At 42.7% G+C, this 20,806-nt stretch overlaps 1 protein-coding gene across 1 annotated transcript in view; it reads left to right on the top strand.

Moving 5' to 3' along the window:
* The first annotated feature begins 4,001 nt into the window (after positions 1-4,001).
* LOC124141332 (growth hormone-regulated TBC protein 1-like) overlaps positions 4,002-20,806 on the top strand; it is a 48,595-nt gene continuing 31,790 nt past the window's right edge. The window contains exon 1 of the mRNA XM_048402335.1: positions 4,002-4,109. Coding sequence (XP_048258292.1) covers positions 4,078-4,109 — 32 coding nt within the window. The 5' untranslated portion in view covers positions 4,002-4,077. The remainder of the gene's footprint in view (positions 4,110-20,806) is intronic.

The following is a 20,806-nucleotide window of genomic DNA, read 5'->3' as shown; positions in this document are numbered from 1 at the left end:
CCCAACTCACTCATTCACTGAGAGATCAAGGAGCAATCAATGTCGTAGCCGCACAATAACACCAGTCAGACAAGTCCCACGGACTGGTCACCCCATCCACTCTTACAATAAGCATAGGTCACTGCATGGGGTCCAATTCTACCCGGAAACCCCAGAATGAGCTATCAATTGAACACTTGGTGTGTGGTAAGGTCTGTTCCTGACAAGGATATCTTATACAGGAAGCCATATCAGAGAACAGTGGTCATTCCCGTTCCGGCGTTGAGAGGTTCTCAATGAGAGCTTTCCCTTCAACACCACACCGCTCTTATTTCAACCATTCGGCCATACTCGGTAGTTTCCGTGATGTACCGAGGAGACAAAGGCATTCGTCACCACTCGCCCCTTTCCGTAACCTGCAAGAAGACTCGTCCCCCTGTCCATGAATGTTATGTGCGAAAATACGACAAACCAATTAAAATGCGTGTATGACTTCAAGTTCTTCGGTCAAAGAATTCCTCAGGAAACTTTTTGATTTTACTTATGTCTTGCATCTAAAAGTATACCCAAGACAGCTAAATGTGTTCAATAATATTGTATAATTCCGCATGTCCCGATGTGCTTTAAAATGCATCTGAAATATATATAATATATGGGGAAATACATGTGAACCATTACGCAACGAGTTGACAATTGTTTCAGGTATACCCGTCTGCGCTAAGACGGAACCCGGTCGCAAAAATGGCCAAGAGAGGGGCACGAGTGAAGTAATTACGTATAAAATTAAGTTGCATGAGGAAATATGCTTGGTAGTAAATAAAATCACGTGATAAGGGCGTGACATACACAACATCCGTGCGGGGAATACATGCAATTATCACAATGATAGCACCTAGACACGGCTGTTGTTAATTTGAATTTCGTATATTATTTGGTAGCAGTTAAGTCTTTTACGTCGGATAAATAACGTAATTCCTTCAGTTTTAAACCTGAAGGTGCAGACATCCACATCAGATTGTTACTGCTAATCCTCCACCTGCCATATATATTCTGTACCATGTTCATTATTTAGCCATTCTTGACAACGGTGTAGGGATCTATATCGAAACGTCGCCATTAAAGTAAAAATAAAGAAGCTGTTATCCATAAATTGTTTCCACTTTGTCATCCGTCAACTTCTAAGAAATGCCTTTAAATTCCTGTTTGTGCAGATTTATAAATGAATAGTCTGTTCAGAAATATGCTCACAATCCAGAGGTGAGAATAAATGAATAGTTTGTTTTATGGAAAATACCATGACGTCAATTTTTTTGGTGTAAAGGTGCAACATTAATAGATTTTTTATGGAAATAAGTTTGGTAGTAAATAAATAATGTGTTGGATACAGCTGGGGAAAACAGATTGTTCTTAGCACACGCACCCCAAGAAAAAGACCAGGTGTAAGAGTAATGTAATACAAAACATTATAACCACTCGAATCCTAATTCGGAACGACACACACACGTACGCATAATTACTAATCTCAACCCGTGAAGATCCGGGGTAGAATAGGTCTCAAGCAAACCATGCTTGCCGTTAAAGGCGGACCCGTGAAGATCCGGGGTAGAATAGGTCTTCAGCAACCCATGCTTGCCGTAAAAGGCGGACGCGTGAAGATCCGGGGTAGAATAGGTCTTCAACAACATTGCTTGCCGTAAAAGGCGGACCCGTGAAGATCCGGGGTAGAATATAGCTCTTCAGCAACCCATGCTTGCCGTGAAAAGCGACTATTCTTGTCGTAAGAGGCGACTAACGGGATCGGGTGGTCAGGCTCGCTGACTTGGTTGATGCATGTCATCATATCCCAAATGCATGGATCGATGCTGATGACGTCAATCACTGGATTGTCTGGTCCAGTCTCCATTATTTACAGATCGTCGTCATATAGCTGGAATATAGCTGAGTGCGGCGTTAAACAACAACTGAGTTATGTCCCTTTGTAATTATGCGGCAAACAGACAATAAATAACAACAAACTAATCTCAGTTTATGTTCCAATGTTACATGCATACTGAACCAGTGACGGTGAGGCATGTTTATTTGAAAGTGTACATAATAAACAAACTGGAAACATGCTCTCTGGCATTAATAAATATAACGTTGGAAACGGGGCAGTTGGATGAAATATCCAGAAAAAAATGGATTAAAAAAATAATATTATCAAAAGTAGTGAGTGAGTGAGTGAGTATGGTTTTACGCCGCCTTCGGCAATATTCCAGCAATATCACGGCGGGGGACACCAGAAATGGGCTTCACACGTTGTACCCACGTCGGGAATCTAACCCGGGTCTTTGGCGTGACGAGTGAACGCTTTAACCACTAGGCTACCTGACCGCCCCTTGCCAAAAGTAAATGAACCAACGTCCCCATTCATCAGATTCTGCTGGTACAGCAACACATCAGGGGCGGTGGGGTAGCCTAGTGGTTAAAGCGTTGGCTCGCCATGACGAAGACCCGGGTTCGATTCTCCACATGGGCACAATGTGTGAAGCCCATTTTCCGGTGTCCCCAGTCGTGATATTGCTGGAATATTGCTAAAAGCGGTGTAAAACCATACTCACTCACTCAAAATAGTACTTTTTCTTTGAAGATTTACAGTGTTCTGCTGTCTTTTCTGGGTTTATGAGCTATACAAATATTTTTGTTATTTCAAATTAAAAACTAAAATAGATATATACATTTTGTTTTGTGGTGAAAGGTTTGTTTATTCTTATCCCCGTGATATATATATGTTTGTTTGTTTGTTGTTAAACCCCGCACTCAGCAATACTCCAGCTATATGACTGCGGTCTGTAAATAATCGAGTCAGGACCAGATAATCCAGTGATTGACAGCATGAGCATCGATCCACGCAATTGGGATACGATGATATGTATCAACCAAGTCAGCAAGCCTGACCATCTGATCCCGTTACGACAAGCACAGTCAATCGACTTTTATGGCAAGCAAGGGTTTCTGAAGACCTATTCTATCCCGGACCTTTACGGGACCGTGAGGGGGCACGGGTGGCCCAGTCGTCTAAGGCGCCGCAATTCGCTGTGCAGAGTTGCGTCCCTTGGGCACGCCAGAAACCTATGATTGTGGGTTCGAATCCCGGTTCGCCCCGATTATGTTTCTAGGTTTGTCAGCACCCTACCCGTGCTCGTGGGTTTCACCGAAGTGGTAAACGTCTGAGACCTGCATCACTTCGGGCTTTCCTCCCACAATAAGCTGACACGCCGTGATATAACTGGAATACTGTTAAAAGCGGCGTTAACCCCAACTCACTCACTCACTCACTACGGGACCGTGAGAAATGTACATTAGTTTGCAAGGGGAAATGACGTGTAACATGCATGGTAACCTTTTGTTTGACCCCACTTCCCATATAAACATATTCAATCCACACCATACAGTTACCACTAAGAAGTTTGATGTCTACAGTTACAAAATTGCTTAAGTCATATAAACCATATCATTTTTAGAATTAGTTATCAATAAATTATATATTAAAATTCAGACATTTTGACTTTGGATATACAGTATTCGATCACAGATGTTCAATTTCTTAATATTTGGTATTATGATAACTCTAATTATAACTATTTATACAAAATGACGTCACAATTAAAGTATAAAGTATTCAACAGCACAAGTTGAAATATGTACAGACATGCGTGTCTCTCTAAATTAAGTGACTCTGCGGCCTGATGTAGCCTATATTAAATATTATACAATCTGTCATGTCTGTCTCCCTAAATAACAAACAACACTTAATGTTGACGGTCATGCATTCATCTAATAATAGGTATTACCGGTCATGAAGGTTTACGAGTAATATCACAACACAGGTGAATATATGGTCCGATCTCTGATTAATATAAAACAGGCTCCTTACAGGGACTTGCGGTGTGTGAAGCTTTAGGGTTTCTGTCACAATGCAAAAGATTTCACTCGACACAGCGGTTACTTCCCCTTTGTACATTTTTCTCCACAGAAGTCACGTAAAGCTGGTGTTAAGTTAGCCAGGTTTACAAATAACATTCGAGTGTCGTGCGAGCGGCGGTTGCGAATGAGAAAATGGCTGGGGGGTCGCAATCGTTTCAGAAAAGGTAAGAGCTTGTCCTTTTAGTTTTATGAATTAAAAGTGTCTAAATGTCTCTCCATAATCTGTGGCGTATCAGTCATGTACATCGTTTTCGTCTGCGGTATCTTCGCCCTGCCTCCCCGATTGGTACTATTTACGTGAGTACTTGCAACGAGTCGTGATGCGAGTGGTGTTCTGCCGATCGATGTGTTTGAATCACTCTAATGGTTGTGGGGCGTATATATACATATCTGTCTAGCCTTCTGCGTGTTGACGGATGGGGCTGACGATAATATCTTACATGATGATCTGTTGAATTATTATTGATACCAATTAAAGTGTTTATGATTTATTAACTCATTTATGTATTTGACTATCATTGATCAGGAAGATCATGGTGTTGATTTCATGATGATGTTGATGATTATTATTTCTTAATTCATCCCTCAAATACAATTTTGTGAGAGTTTGTGTCATGTAAATATTATTATATACTGTGAAAGTGACTTTATTTGATGGTTAAATCATTCCATCATTTGTGTCATTGAGTCATTGAGTGAGTCACAGCAGTTTGTAGATCTGCATGAAACTCATGTGTATCTATATCCACTACAAATAAACCATACCGTATTCAACGTAATAAGCGCCCCGCTCTAAAAAGCGCCCACGGCGACATTTGCTAATATATTGGCTATTGAACAATCCCAATTAGCAACCCTTCCGATTGATCAATGTACACAAGACTTATTTATTCGTGTATAATACGCATTCATGTGTTATATGCACCCTTAATTATGGGCAATTAAATTCTGGAAAAATATATCTGTCTTACATAAACACTTCAGGCTGTCAGCATAAACCACGAAATTTATCTTTCACCAAAATAATATTCTAATAAGAGCCCCCTAATTCTAATTTTGAGAGCGCCCTGGGCGTTTATTACGTCGAATACGTTATATGCAAATTCGAAGTTATCTTTCCCGACAGTGTTCTCATATGTTGCGCAGATCTTTAATGCCTGATTTGATACCTCTCTGTATGAAGATATTGCGACCCTCAGAGGTCAAGCTGGTAAACCCTGAGTTAACACAAGCCACCAAAACAAAATGAAGGATGCATTTTCAAGCCAAGCATCTGTTTACAATTTGCCTTCATTGTCACCCTGAAAGTCTTATGACTATTGAAAAATGCAAGTGAAACAACAGTGTGTGAAATACCAACAACATATTAGCGCTAACTTTTATTATTCTCCATTCAGAACTACCTGTGTGCATTCAATAATGCCACACAAACATCAGATATGCTGCTCTGAATGCTTCACTGAACCAAGCTGATTGGTCTATTAGAAAATACAGGGTACAACTGTAACATCTTGAAGTAGAGAAGTATCGAATCGGAGTGAAACGTGATGAGTATGCATAAAGTTGGGTTAAACGTCACGTTCAAGATTATTGCACTTATATAGTGACGTGCATGCACATGTGTGTGTGTGGCTGTTTCTACTAGTCCGAACAAATGGTGGTTTATAGTGCTAGCCCACTGAGCTACCATGCCGCAGTTTAACATGAATACCCCTCTCAGACACAGTGTACTGACGCCAAGCCGACCAGTCCTTGTTTTAGCCCCTTAATGCCAAGCGCCAGACAGGGTAACAACAAGTACCATCTTTTGACGTCTTTTGGTATGACGCTAGACCACGGAGGTGTTCACACAGTTAACAGACAAATGTGCTGATATTATTGTGTTTAATTCGATAAGGCTGAGAGTGGTGAAATGTCAAAAAAAAGAATATTGCCTCATGCACAGTGGGATTTGTTGGATGATAAATTGACGATGACATTCTTATTCACCACCATTGACAGCCTGTCTGCACATGCGTTTAATGAGTTCAGTATAAAATGCAAACAAACAAACAAACAAACACAGACCTATGTTGTGTGGATATTTAAGTGTCAGACACAAATTTGATATGCTCTTGATGCATGAAGACATAAATATTAGGTTTCACTTTTTTAATAATGGGTTGCACTGGTGGATGTTTTAGTCATCATATCCTTGTGTGTGTGTTGTGTGTTGTGTGTTCTGGATGTGTGTGTTGTGTGTTGTGTGTTCTGGATGTGTGTGTTGTGTGTTCTGGATGTGTGTGTTTGTAGTGTTTGTTTTGTTTAACGCCGCACTCAGCAATATTCCAGCTATATGACGGCGGGCTATAAATTATCAAGTCTGGACCAGACAATCATGACTGACATCATGACCATTGATCAACACAGTTGGGATACGATGACATGCATCTACCAAGTCAGCGAGCCTGACCACCCGATCCCGTTAGTCGCCTCTTACGACAAGCATAGTCCCTTTTTATGACAAGCATGGGTTGCTGGAGACCTTTTCTACCCAGATCTTCATGGGTCGTGTGTTTGTAGCGACAAGTCTAGTTGTCTCTAGTACAGTTACGACAGTAACTCTTTGCAACATGGAGTTTAGAATTTTCTAAAGCTGTTACATGAATAATCCATAGTGTCATGATCAGCCGTGCATGTTCTTTTTTGTCTTTTTACTGGTAGACTGTCAAGCCCTCAGTTTTCACATTATCCTGTAATATGCATCAGGCGTGTCACTCCTGTGATCAATATCACCTCAATTCATGTTTTCATTGATCTTGCACCCATAGTTTTCCTAATGGAGCACGTCAGTTTCAGATACTGCTTTCCATAAAGCTGCTCCTGAGGCAGTAAGAAAGGCTACAAGTCAAACTCACTTAGGAAGGCACATACCGTATTCGACGTAATAAGCACCCCGCTCTAATAAGCGCCCACGGTGATATTATTATTATACTGTGAAAGTGACTTTATTTGATGGTTAAATCATTCCATCATTTGTGTCATTGAGTCATTGAGTGAGTCACAGCAGTTTGTAGATCTGCATGAAACTCATGTGTATCAATATCCACTACAAATATACCATACCGTATTCAACGTAATAAGCGCCCCGCTCTAAAAAGCGCCCACGGCCACATTTGCTAATATATTGGCAAGTGAACAGTCCCAATTAGCACCCCTTCCGATTGATCAATGTACACAAGACTTATTTATTCGTGTATAATACGCACTCATGTGTTATATGCACCCTTAATTATGGGCAATTAAATTCTGGAAAAATATATCTGTCGTATATAAACAGTCAGGCAGTCAGCATAAACCACGAAATTTATCTTTCACTTCTGTTTTTTCCGCCAACATAATATTCTAATAAGAGCCCCCTATTTCTAATTTTGAGAGCGCCCTGGGTGCTTATTACGTCGAATACAGTAGTTCATATCTCCTTGAAACACATCAGTGTCCCGAAACTGTCAGTATCACGCACAGCCTCAATTATCCAGTGTATACATCTCTCCATTCTATTTTGACAAATAATTTGGACCCATTTGCAACCATAGCTTCTTTTTGAGTCCGGTTGAATGACACAGCGCTAAAATAGCCTTCCAATCGTATGACACAGTTCTTACATGATTGAAACAACTGGCTATTTGACAGTACTCACTTCGCCTTGTGGAATGCTTTCTCACTGTCAACAGGGGATGCCATACAACATCCCGTTATCTTAATGCACCAGGGGGCAAGGGGGCCCCAGTCGTCTAAGGCGCCACCATTCGCTGAGCAGAGTTACGTCCCTTGGGCACGCAAGAAACCTATGATTGTGGGTTTGAATCCCGGTTTGCCCCGATTAAGTTTCTAGGTTTGTCAGCACCATACCCCTGCTCGTGGGTTTCACCGAAGTGGTAAACGTCTGAGACCTGCATCACTTCGGGCTTTCCTCCCATGTTAAGCTGACATGCTGTGATGTAACTGGAATACCGTTAAAAGCGGCGTTAAACCCAACTCATTCACTTATTCACTCTTATTGCACCAGAAAACATTTTTCCTGTTCAAAGATTATTGTGACCTTAGGAGCCATTTTGACTTATCATTATATGTTATAACTATAGTATCTTCGGAACACAAAAATACAATTCACAAACTTCAATTCTTTTTTACTGTATTCAACGTAATACGCGCCCAGGGCGCTCTCAGAATTAGAAATAGGGGGCTCTTATTAGAATATTATTTTGGTGGGAAAAACATGAGTTGAAAGATAAATTTTGTGGTTTATGCTGACAGCCTGAAATGTTTATATACAACAGATATATTTTTCCAGAATTTAATTGCCCATAATTGAGTGTGTATTATACACGAATAAATAAGTCTTGTGTACATTGATCACTCGGAAGGGGTGATAATTGGGATTGTTCACTAGCCAATATTTTAGCATATATCACCGTGGGGGCTTATTAGAGCGGGGCGCTTATTACGTCGAATACGGTAAGGGACCTTTGGGGTCCAAAATTTCATTCTGACTTTTCATTATATTTTATAACTATAGTATCTTTGGACACCAGAATACAATTCACAAGCTTCAATTCTTATTTATTGCAGAGATTCATGGCATCAAACATTTGGACTCATTTTCCAACTTATAACTGTTTATGTATTATTACTAATAAATACCATTTTTAGATATAGACAAGAGAGATGGTGCTGATTAAGTAGGACTGGCTGTCGATATATAGCTCATAGAGATAATAATCGCTAACTAAATATTGATCAATTATCGATAAATATTGGAGAAGTACCTTTAAGCAAATATGCATGAAAATCCTGAAGGAAATCAACATATTTCACGCTACTGGTGAGCAGTGACACATATATATGCATAGATTACTTTGTGGACGTTTGAGATATGTAACAATTGCTTTTCGTCTTCAACATTTGACATGAATGACAATAACAAGTCTGTTTCCATAAATCTAAACTTTTTTCACCACGATTAAGTTCATGTAAGTCATTATCGTTGACAACAACAGTGATTTTGACACAAAATTCTGTATATTGGTCAATGACTTGGACCCAGGAAACGTAATAAGTCAATGGCAAAAGTCAACAAGTCAAACCAACAAAAATGATACATAGACAGTGCTGCTCAAAATTTCATGATCAACTAAGACTTTGAAGGCTGTGCATTGTTTTATTAAATCCATACTGTAAATAGGACTAATCCTAGGTCAAAAGTCTAACTACTTAAACAAACATATGTCAAATTGAAATTTTGTCAGTCAGTAACCTGTGACCAACAATTTCATATGGGTAATCATTAATATTTCTTCCCATCGACGATAATTTCGATTATCGATCCTTTTAGCCGACCCTAGCTGATATGGTTACCTCCAAAACGAGGCTCTGGTTGGGTTTGGGTTGAGTGTATTTAAATAATAAATGTGGAGATATAATACATTGGATATTGAAGGTTTCATGCAATAATTAATTCAGTGGTTTCTAGGAGATTGGCATTTTCACTCACGGTGTGAGTGAGTCAGTTTGAATTAACACTACTTTGAGTGAGTTATGTTTAACGCCGCTTTTAACATTATTCCAGTTATATCACTGCGTGTCAGCTTAATGTGGGAGGAAAGCCTGAAGTGATGCAGTTCTTAGACGTTTACTACTTCGGTGAAACCCACGAGCACGGGTATAGGAACATGATCAGTGTGAACCGGGATTCAAACCCACAATCTTAGGTTTCTGGTGTGCCCAAGGGAGGCAACTCTGTACAGCTAATTGCGGAGCCTTAGACGACTGGGCCACCTGTCCCCCCTAATCAGTTGCAAGGAATTACTAAGCTTATTGTTGGAGGAATACACTGTGATGCAGGTTGTAGGCAATTACCATTTTGGTGAAACCCTTGGGTACACGCTGGAATGGTGCTGACAACCCAGGGATCATAATGCAGCAAGTCTAGGATTCAAACCTATAATCAGCAGATCCTGGCATGCCCAAGCAACACAACTCACCTGGCTGACAGGATCATTGTTCATGTTCTCAACCGCTTGTTTACCTGACCCGTGAAAATCCAGATTAGGATAGGTCTTCAGCAACCCATGCTTGCCGTATAAACAGGCGACTATGTTTGAGGCGACTAACGACTATAAGAGGCGACTAACGGGATCGGGCGGTCAGGCTTGCTGACTTGGTTGATGTATGTCATCGTATCCCAATTGCGTGGATCGATGGTCATGATATTAATCACTGGATTGTCTGGTCCAGACTCGATTATTTACAGACCGCCATCATATGGGTGGAGTATTGTTGAGTGCAGCTGTAAACAACCAACCAACAAACAAACAAACTGGTTTACCTGGCCCCAGAATCATTTACAGGCCGTCATGATGAAACTCAGTGTATTCATAGTCATACAAAAAACTAATTGCTTGTTTTTAAATTGGCTGTGATGCTTTTATCAACAAAAATCATTGAAGGCTCTACCCAGGAGGTTGAAGTACTGTAAAATTATTGTCCCCCTGTGTGACACGTAATTCCCATCATAATTGATGTAACTATCACCAACCAGTGTCTTTAAGCCAACTCATTGCTGAGTATTTTTTAATGTTGGCTAGCATTGTTGCAACCACCAGTGGCTAAAGTGATGACGTAAATCCTGCTGGGTTCTCGTGCAGGAAGCTGAGGTATCGTAAGTCCCCATGATCCCCAGCGAGGTGGCCTAGCTTTGGTTACTGGTGGCTTATAGCACATGTTGTAGATATAATTGTTGACAAATTTGTTTTTGGATATATATTAGTATTCTACACTCAATTATATATATATCAATGTGTTCTCGTTGCTATATGACTGAAATAATGCTGATGTGATGTTAAATTTTAACTCACTCACTAATAAAATATAACTCCTGAGGGATGCAAACATTAAAATTACCGTATTCGACATATTAAGCGCCCTGCTCTAATAAGCGCCCATGGCGATATTTTGCTAAGATATTGGCTAGTGAACAATCCCAATTAGCACCCCTTGTGTTATATGCACCCTTAATTATGGGCAATTAAATTCTGGAAAAATATATCTGTCGTATGTGAACATTTCAGGCTGTCAGCGTAAACCGCAAATATTACGATCTTTCAACTCTGTTTTTTTTCAGTGAAATAATATTCTAATATAAGCCCCCTTTTTCTAATTTTGAGAGCGCCCTGGGCGCTTATTACATTGAAAACAGTAATTAGAACATGAGAGCACATCAGGATCTTACTCATTCTTTGGCCATTCTGTTCCTGTGCTATGGGGGCGGTCAGGTTGCCTAGTGGTTAATGCGTTCACTCGTCAAGCCGAAGACCCAGGTTCGATTCCGGACACGGGTTACAATGCTTGAAGCCCATTTCTGGTGTCCCTCGCCATTATATTGCTGGAATATTGCTAACCATACTCACTCACTCACTCTTGTACCATGACAAGACCAACTCAGAATTAAGACCAGTGATCGTGCATTGCTAAGTAGTTGTTCATTGTTAGCTTACAGGGTTATGGACAGAGTGTTTAATCATTGTTATGTTTGTCAAGTGACACTCCAGGACAGTAAACATCCCATGGCCGTTGATGGTTCTGCCATGAAAATGTGAATGAAGATAACATTTGGTCAATCAGCCATCACAGCACTGAAGAATTAAATCAAATTATTTTCTATAAGGCCTTAACATTTTTTTAGTTGGTTAACAAACCGACCGATTGACAAATAAAAAATTAAATTAGAAATAAAATATAAAATAACTTTTAACAGTTTTGATTTTGACCAACACTGTTTTACAATTATGTGAAATGAGAAAAAAAACACAAAATTGTATCACCACTGCTCTCAAGAAGTGGTAAATAATATGTGTATAATCTGTATTCTAATAAAAAACAATATAAATTTTCTTTGAGTAATTTCAGTATTTTGCCATGTTAAAACTTGTTTGTTTTGAAAATTATTATTTTCCAACTAATGAAAGCTAAAAGACCTAGCAAGTACAGCGCAGTGGGGATTGTGGGTTAGAATAGGTCCCTATCAAGCTATGCTGGTCGCATGTACAGTGCAGTGGAGATTCTAGGTTAGAGTATGTCCCTAGAAAGCAATGCTGGTCGCACGTAGAGTGCAGTGGGGATTCCTGGTTAGAATAGGTCCCTAGCAAGCTATGCTGGTCGCATGTACAGGGCAGTGGAGATTCTAGGTTAGAATATGTCCCAAGAAAGCTATGCTGGTCGCACGTACAGTGCAGTGGGATTCTGGGTTAGAATATGTCCAAAGAAAGCTATGCTGGTCGCACGTACAGTGCAATGGAGATTCTAGGTTAGAATATGTCCAAAGAAAGCTATGCTGGTCGCACGTACAGTGCAGTGGGGATTCTGGGTTAGAATATGTCCCAAGAAAGCTATGGTGGTTCCCCGTACAGTGCAGTGGGGATTCTGGGTTAGAATATGTCCCAAGAAAGCTATCGTGGTTGCCCGTACAGGACAGTGGGGATTCTGGGTTAGAATATGTCCCAGGAAAGCTATGGTGGTTGCCAGTACAGTGCAGTGGGGATTCTGGGTTAGAATATGACACAAGAAAGCTATGCTGGTCGCACGTACAGGACAGTGGGGATTCTGGGTTAGAATATGTCCCTAGCAAAGTATGCTGGTCGCTTGTACAGGACAGTGGGGATTGTGGGTTAGAATAGGTCCCTATCAAGCTATGCTGGTCGCATGTACAGTGCAGTGGAGATTCTAGGTTAGAGTATGTCCCTAGAAAGCAATGCTGGTCGCACGTAGAGTGCAGTGGGGATTCCTGGTTAGAATAGGTCCCTAGCAAGCTATGCTGGTCGCATGTACAGGGCAGTGGAGATTCTAGGTTAGAATATGTCCCAAGAAAGCTATGCTGGTCGCACGTACAGTGCAGTGGGATTCTGGGTTAGAATATGTCCAAAGAAAGCTATGCTGGTCGCACGTACAGTGCAATGGAGATTCTAGGTTAGAATATGTCCAAAGAAAGCTATGCTGGTCGCACGTACAGTGCAGTGGGGATTCTGGGTTAGAATATGTCCCAAGAAAGCTATGGTGGTTCCCCGTACAGTGCAGTGGGGATTCTGGGTTAGAATATGTCCCAAGAAAGCTATCGTGGTTGCCCGTACAGGACAGTGGGGATTCTGGGTTAGAATATGTCCCAGGAAAGCTATGGTGGTTGCCAGTACAGTGCAGTGGGGATTCTGGGTTAGAATATGACACAAGAAAGCTATGCTGGTCGCACGTACAGGACAGTGGGGATTCTGGGTTAGAATATGTCCCTAGCAAAGTATGCTGGTCGCTTGTACAGGACAGTGGGGATTCTGGGTTAGAATAGGTCCCTAGCAAGGTATGCTGGTCGCACGTACAGGACAGTGGGGATTCTGGGTTAGAATATGTCCCTAGCAAAGTATGCTGGTCGCACGTACAGGACAGTGGGGATTCTGGGTTAGAATATGTCCCTAGCAAGGTATGCTGGTCGCACGTACAGGACAGTGGGGATTCTGGGTTAGAATATGTCCCTAGCAAAGTATGCTGGTCGCACGTACAGGACAGTGGGGATTCTGGGTTAGAATATGTCCCTAGCAAAGTATGCTGGTCGCACGTACAGGACAGTGGGGATTCTGGGTTAGAATAGGTCCCTAGCAAAGTATGCTGGTCGCACGTACAGGACAGTGGGGATTCTGGGTTAGAATATGTCCCTAGCAAAGTATGCTGGTCGCACGTACAGGACAGTGGGGATTCTGGGTTAGAATATGTCCCTAGCAAAGTATGCTGGTCGCACGTACAGGACAGTGGGGATTCTGGGTTAGAATAGGTCCCTAGCAAAGTATGCTGGTCGCACGTACAGGACAGTGGGGATTCTGGGTTAGAATATGTCCCTAGCAAAGTATGCTGGTCGCACGTACAGGACAGTGGGGATTCTGGGTTAGAATATGTCCCTAGCAAAGTATGCTGGTCGCTTGTACAGGACAGTGGGGATTCTGGGTTAGAATATGTCCCTAGCAAAGTATGCTGGTCGCACGTACAGGACAGTGGGGATTCTGGGTTAGAATATGTCCCTAGCAAAGTATGCTGGTCGCTTGTACAGGACAGTGGGGATGTCAAGTTAGAATAGCTCCCATTGATGCTTCATCGCGTGTCATCATACCCCAACAGAGTGGATCGTTGCTCACACCATCCATCACTGGGTTGTCTAGTCCGGTGCTCATACCATCCATCACTGGGTTGTCTAGTCCGGTGCTCATACCACTCATCACTGGGTTGTCTAGTCCAGTGCTCATACCATCCATCACTGGGTTGTCTAGTCCGGTGCTCATACCATCCATCACTGGGTTGTCTAGTCCAGTGCTCATACCATCCATCACTGGGTTGTCTAGTCCAGTGCTCATACCATCCATCACTGGGTTGTCTAGTCCACTGCTCATACCATCCATCACTGGGTTGTCTAGTTCAGTGCTCATACCATCCATCACTGGGTTGTCTAGTCCAGTGCTCATACCATCCATCACTGGGTTGTCTAGTCCAGTGCTCATACCATCCATCACTGGGTTGTCTAGTCCGGTGCTCATACCATCCATCACTGGGTTGTCTAGTCCAGTGCTCATACCATCCATCACTGGGTTGTCTAGTCCAGTGCTCATACCATCCATCACTGGGTTGTCTAGTCCGGTGCTCATACCATCCATCACTGGGTTGTCTAGTCCGGTGCTCATACCATCCATCACTGGGTTGTCTAGTCCAGTGCTCATACCATCCATCACTGGGTTGTCTAGTCCAGTGCTCATACCATCCATCACTGGGTTGTCTAGTCCGGTGCTCATACCATCCATCACTGGGTTGTCTAGTCCGGTGCTCATACCATCCATCACTGGGTTGTCTAGTCCAGTGCTCATACCATCCATCACCGGGTTGTCTAGTCCAGTGCTCATACCATCCATCACTGGGTTGTCTAGTCCGGTGCTCATACCATCCATCACTGGGTTGTCTAGTCCAGTGCTCATACCATCCATCACCGGGTTGTCTAGTCCAGTGCTCATACCATCCATCACTGGGTTGTCTAGTCCAGTGCTCATACCATCCATCACTGGGTTGTCTAGTCCAGTGCTCATACCATCCATCACTGGGTTGTCTAGTCCAGTGCTCATACCATCCATCACTAGGTTGTCTGGTCCAGTGCTCATACCACCCATCACTGGGTTGTCTAGTCCGGTGCTCATACCATCCATCACTGGGTTGTCTAGTCCGGTGCTCATACCATCCATCACTGGGTTGTCTAATCCAGTGCTCATACCATCCATCACTGGGTTGTCTAGTCCAGTGCTCATACCATCCATCACTGGGTTGTCTAGTCCGGTGCTCATACCACTCATCACTGGGTTGTCTAGTCCAGTGCTCATACCATCCATCACTGGGTTGTCTAGTCGGGTGCTCATACCATCCATCACTGGGTTGTCTAGTCCAGTGCTCATACCATCCATCACTGGATTGTCTAGTCCAGTGCTCATACCATCCATCACTGGGTTGTCTAGTCCAGTGCTCATACCATCCATCACTGGGTTGTCTAGTCCGGTGCTCATACCATCCATCACTGGGTTGTCTAGTCCGGTGCTCATACCATCCATCACTGGGTTGTCTAGTCCGGTGCTCATACCATCCATCACAGGGTTGTCTAGTCCAGTGCTCATACCATCCATCACTGGGTTGTCTAGTCCAGTGCTCATACCATCCATCACTGGGTTGTCTAGTCCAGTGCTCATACCACCCATCACTGGGTTGTCTAGTCCAGTGCTCATACCATCCATCACTGGGTTGTCTAGTCCAGTGCTCATACCATCCATCACTGGGTTGTCTAGTCCAGTGCTCATACCATCCATCACTTGGTTGTCTAGTCCAGTGCTCATACCACCCATCACTGGGTTGTCTAGTCCAGTGCTCATACCATCCATCACTGGGTTGTCTAGTCCGGTGCTCATACCATCCATCACTGGGTTGTCTAGTCCAGTGCTCATACCATCCATCACTGGGTTGTCTAGTCCAGTGCTCATACCATCCATCACTGGGTTGTCTAGTCCGGTGCTCATACCATCCATCACTGGGTTGTCTAGTCCGGTGCTCATACCATCCATCACTGGGTTGTCTAGTCCGGTGCTCATACCATCCATCACTGGGTTGTCTAGTCCAGTGCTCATACCATCCATCACTGGGTTGTCTAGTCCGGTGCTCATACCATCCATCACTGGGTTGTCTAGTCCAGTGCTCATACCATCCATCACTGGGTTGTCTAGTCCAGTGCTCATACCATCCATCACTGGGTTGTCTAGTCCAGTGCTCATACCATCCATCACTAGGTTGTCTAGTCCAGTGCTCATACCATCCATCACTGGGTTGTCTAGTCCAGTGCTCATACCATCCATCACTGGGTTGTCTAGTCCAGTGCTCATACCATCCATCACTGGGTTGTCTAGTCCGGTGCTCATACCATCCATCACTGGGTTGTCTAGTCAAGTGCTCATACCATCCATCACTGGGTTGTCTAGTCCGGTGCTCATACCATCCATCACTGGGTTGTCTAGTCCAGTGCTCATACCATCCATCACTGGGTTGTCTAGTCCAGTGCTCATACCATCCATCACTGGGTTGTCTAGTCCAGTGCTCATACCATCCATCACTGGGTTGACTAGTCCAGTGCTCATACCACTCATCACTGGGTTGTCTAGTCCAGTGCTCATACCATCCATCACTGGGTTGTCTAGTCCAGTGCTCATACCATCCATCACCGGGTTGTCTAGTCCAGTGCTCATACCATCCATCACTGGGTTGTCTAGTCCAGATTCGACTATTTGCAGACTCCTGAAATATTGCTGTGCGGTGTTAAACAACAAGCAGTCACTACTCCTTGCACCAAGTGAACAGACACCAGGTGACCTCCATTTGTAGGGGGAAAGAGCTGTTGCTGTGAGGACATATGGAGATGTTATTGATGGCCATTCAGCTGGTTAGCTTGCTCAGACAGGCCAGATGTTGTCAGATCAATGTTTACCAGATTCATTTGCACTTCAATTATATTACCCCCACCTTTGGCAATGTGGGAATGAGATAAAGTGCCAGAAATGCACTAGTCCGGACTGATGCCGATTTATAGTGCTAGCCCACTGAGATACCATGCCGCAGTTTAACATGAATACCCCACTCAGACACAGTATACTGACTCCGAGCCGACCTGTCCTTGTTTTAGCTCCTTAATGCCGAGCGCCAGACAGGGTAACAACAAGTACCATCTTTTAACGTCTTTTGGTATGACTCGGCCGGGGATCGAACCCTAGACCTTCCTCTTTCCGGGCGGATGCTCTACCACTAGACCACAGAGGCGGTCATGTGGGAATGAGATAAAGTGACAGGAATGCACAATCAATGAGTGAGTGAGTGAGTGAGTTTGATTTTACGCCACTATTAGCAATATTCTAGCAATATCACGGCGAGGGACACCGGAAATGGGTTGCACACATAATTTGGAAATTGCTTTGATTTCCTAAATATTTCTTAAATCAGTCAGATTTAAGTCACTGAATGAATATGATATATAATTTAACTCCAGAATTATAAACCTGTTTCTTTGAGAGATAAGTGTTACAAATTCGTTGACAGTAAAAAAAATTGAGATCTGCAGTGATAAAAAATGTCCACCAACTTTGGTCCTGACACACATATAGCACCACCGAGCATAACAATCAGAACGTAACCCATTCATCAGACACCTGGTCCACGCTAACCAACATCTAATTTTGTAATCAGTATAAGTAATATTTTAAACATCATACCTCGACTGACCAATATATTTTTGCTGGACTGGAGACTACTTGTTGCACAACTAATCATAAGATCACAAGCTTAGAATGAGACCCCAGTGGGAGCATATTAATTAAGAAAGCAGTATTAGTAATTCAATAAATATATAACGCCTCACTACACCAATATGTTATTGCTGAACTAGAAACTACATGTTGTACAACTAATCACAAGATCACAAGCATTCGATGAGACCCCAGTGGGAGCATATTCATGGACTAATTTTATAACCAGTTCTCCAGATTCACTCGCGCCATATTGTGGAAATCAATATGAAAGTCACAGTGAGCAATTCTGGCACATTCCGCTGTCATTACTCAGTGTGCATAGTTCCCATCTGTTGCTTAACTTGATGTGAGTCGAGGTATTTGATAATTACTTCTGTCCTGGGCTCAATGAACTTGTTAGCTTTGCACAGCAATGTCTATTAAGAGCAGGCTATTCTGGGAGGAAGTTCATGCTATTCCGGTCAGAGATGAGGACTGATCAAATATTGGTGATGCAAGTCTTGTTGCTTATCTTTCCTCAACATGTTTTGTGTAAATTTTGTTTAAAAGTTAACAGCTGGTCACCGTGACAATGAGTGTCCTCTAACTGTTGCATGAATGTTCAGTATCTAACTTCACTATGGTGATACTTTTCACATAGGCAGACATTTTGTCCCAGAAATAAAGTTGCCTTATTTAAAAGTATATATCTACAAAATAAAAAAATATACCGTATTCGACCTAATAATGGCCCTGCTCTAATAAGCGCCCACGATGATATTTGCTAATATATTGGCTTGTGAACAATCCAAATTAGCACCCATTCCAGTTGATCAATGTACAAAAGACTTATTTATTCGTGTATAATATGCACTTGTGTGTTATCATGGTTATATGCACCCTTAATTATGGGCAATTTCAGGCTGCCAGCATAAACCACAAAATTTATCTTTCATCACTGTTTTTTTCACCAAAATAATACTCTAATAACACAGCCCCTATTTCTAATTTTGAGAGCACCCTGGGCGCTTAATACGTCGAATAAGGTAATCCAAGTGGAGCGCAGAACAATCCTTAATTGGAGAGCTAGGCAATCTAGACTTGCCAAATCATTCTAGACTTGAGTTGGAGTTTTTTCTCGAGGGCATTGGAGACTTTTCACACAGCACTGTGTCCGCAGTGTTTGAATTAAGGATAAAAGTGAAGGGGTCCTTGTCACCGGGCTTGTCACCAGGCTTGTCATCAGGCTTGTCGTCAGGCTTGTCACCAGGCTTGTCACCAGGCTTGTCACCAGGCTTGTCATCAGGCTTGTCGTCAGGCTTGTCACCAGGCTTGTCACCGGGCTTGTCACCAGGCTTGTCATCAGGCTTGTCGTCAGGCTTGTCACCGGGCTTGTCACCAGGCTTGTCGTCAGGCTTGTCACCAGGCTTGTCACCAGGCTTGTCATCAGGCTTATCACCAGGCTTGTCAACAGGCTTGTCACTGGGCTTGTCACCGGGCTTGTCACCGGGCTTGTCACCGGGTTTGTCACCGGGCTTGTCATCAGGCTTGTCATCAGGCTTATCACCAGGCTTGTCATCAGGCTTGTCACCAGGCTTGTCACCAGGCTTGTCATCAGGCTTGTCACTGGGCTTGTCATCAGGCTTGTCATCAGGCTTATCACCAGGCTTGTCACCGGGCTTGTCACCAGGCTTGTCACCAGGCATGTCACCAGGCTTTTCATCAGGCTTTTCATCAGGCTTTAGATACTTGTTTGGGCCACTGTGTATTGACTCGCATCATTCACATTGGGCAGGTATAGTTTACTCTGGGGTATTCTCTTTGCTCCCTAACCTCAAGCCTGGTGATATTTTCTACCTTTTTGAAAATTAATTTGGCCCAGAATGCTGTTCCAGGTGACTTCTAATGTATCTGTTTGTGTGCTGCCCCAAGTGTGTCCGATGCCACATTTATTGAAGCTTACAACACCAATACAGAGCTCCAGATAACTTTTTGAGCAGTTGAGTTTTTACTCTTGGGTTTCGATTATGATTGGGTTATTACATTTTTCATTGGGTAAATGATATTTTTTCACTCATCTATTCATCACTCTATTGTGTTTTTCCTAAAATTAGTGAACATTTTAAGATTAAAAAAAATGAAATAATGTTTTAGATGTATATAACTGTTCTAAATATATAGGCTTGACTCGGAAATTAAATTAGCACGTAATTGTGTTTCGGAAAATTGCTCCTTTGTACACATGCTGAAACAGCTTCATTGGGTGTTTACTGGAGCTGTTTTTATACATTTGAGTTTTTCATTTAATGCATGCGTTTCTGTACGCAAGTTAATTGAAAGAGTAATTGAATTTTGAATATTTTTGGGGTGTATTTTACGCAAAAACGCTGCTTATCTGTAGCTCTGCCAATACATGTCCAAATTACCAACAAACTGGATAGAGCTCATTTGTGCATTCTTCACAGCAGTAGGTGAGGTGAAATGGGGTTTAAAGTCATGTCCGAGATAGAATAATGCGATACTGTGTGTCTGTCTGTCTGCTTGTACTAGTCCTGACTGATCCTGATTTCATAGTGCTAGCCCGCTGAGATACCATGCCGCAGTTTAACATGAATACCCCACTCAGACATAGTATACGGACTCCGAGCCGACCAGTCCTTGTTTAAGCTCCTTAATGCCGAGCGTCAGACAGGGTACCAAAAAGTACCATCTTTTAACATCTTTTGGTATGACGCGGCCGGAGATCAAGCCCCGGACCTTCCCCTCTACCACTAGACCACGGACCTACGTTATGCCTGCAATCGAAGAGTAAATACAAATCTGTAAACACAGCCTGGGACAGGGTAGGCTGAAAATGCTAATTTGAGTAATATGTGACTTATTCATACATGTTTGGTCACAAGAAACTCGGTGGCCCAGTCGTCTAAGGGGCCGCGATTCGCTATGCAGAGTTGCGTCTCTTTGGCACACCAGAAACCTGTGACTGTGGG

This window comes from Haliotis rufescens, unplaced genomic scaffold (genome assembly GCF_023055435.1).
Source record: "Haliotis rufescens isolate VD_foot unplaced genomic scaffold, xgHalRufe1.0.p SCAF_25, whole genome shotgun sequence".
Classification (NCBI taxonomy): Eukaryota; Metazoa; Mollusca; class Gastropoda; order Lepetellida; family Haliotidae; genus Haliotis; species Haliotis rufescens.
The sequence above is the reverse complement of the archived record's forward strand: the minus strand, read 5'-3'. Positions and strand labels throughout refer to the sequence as shown.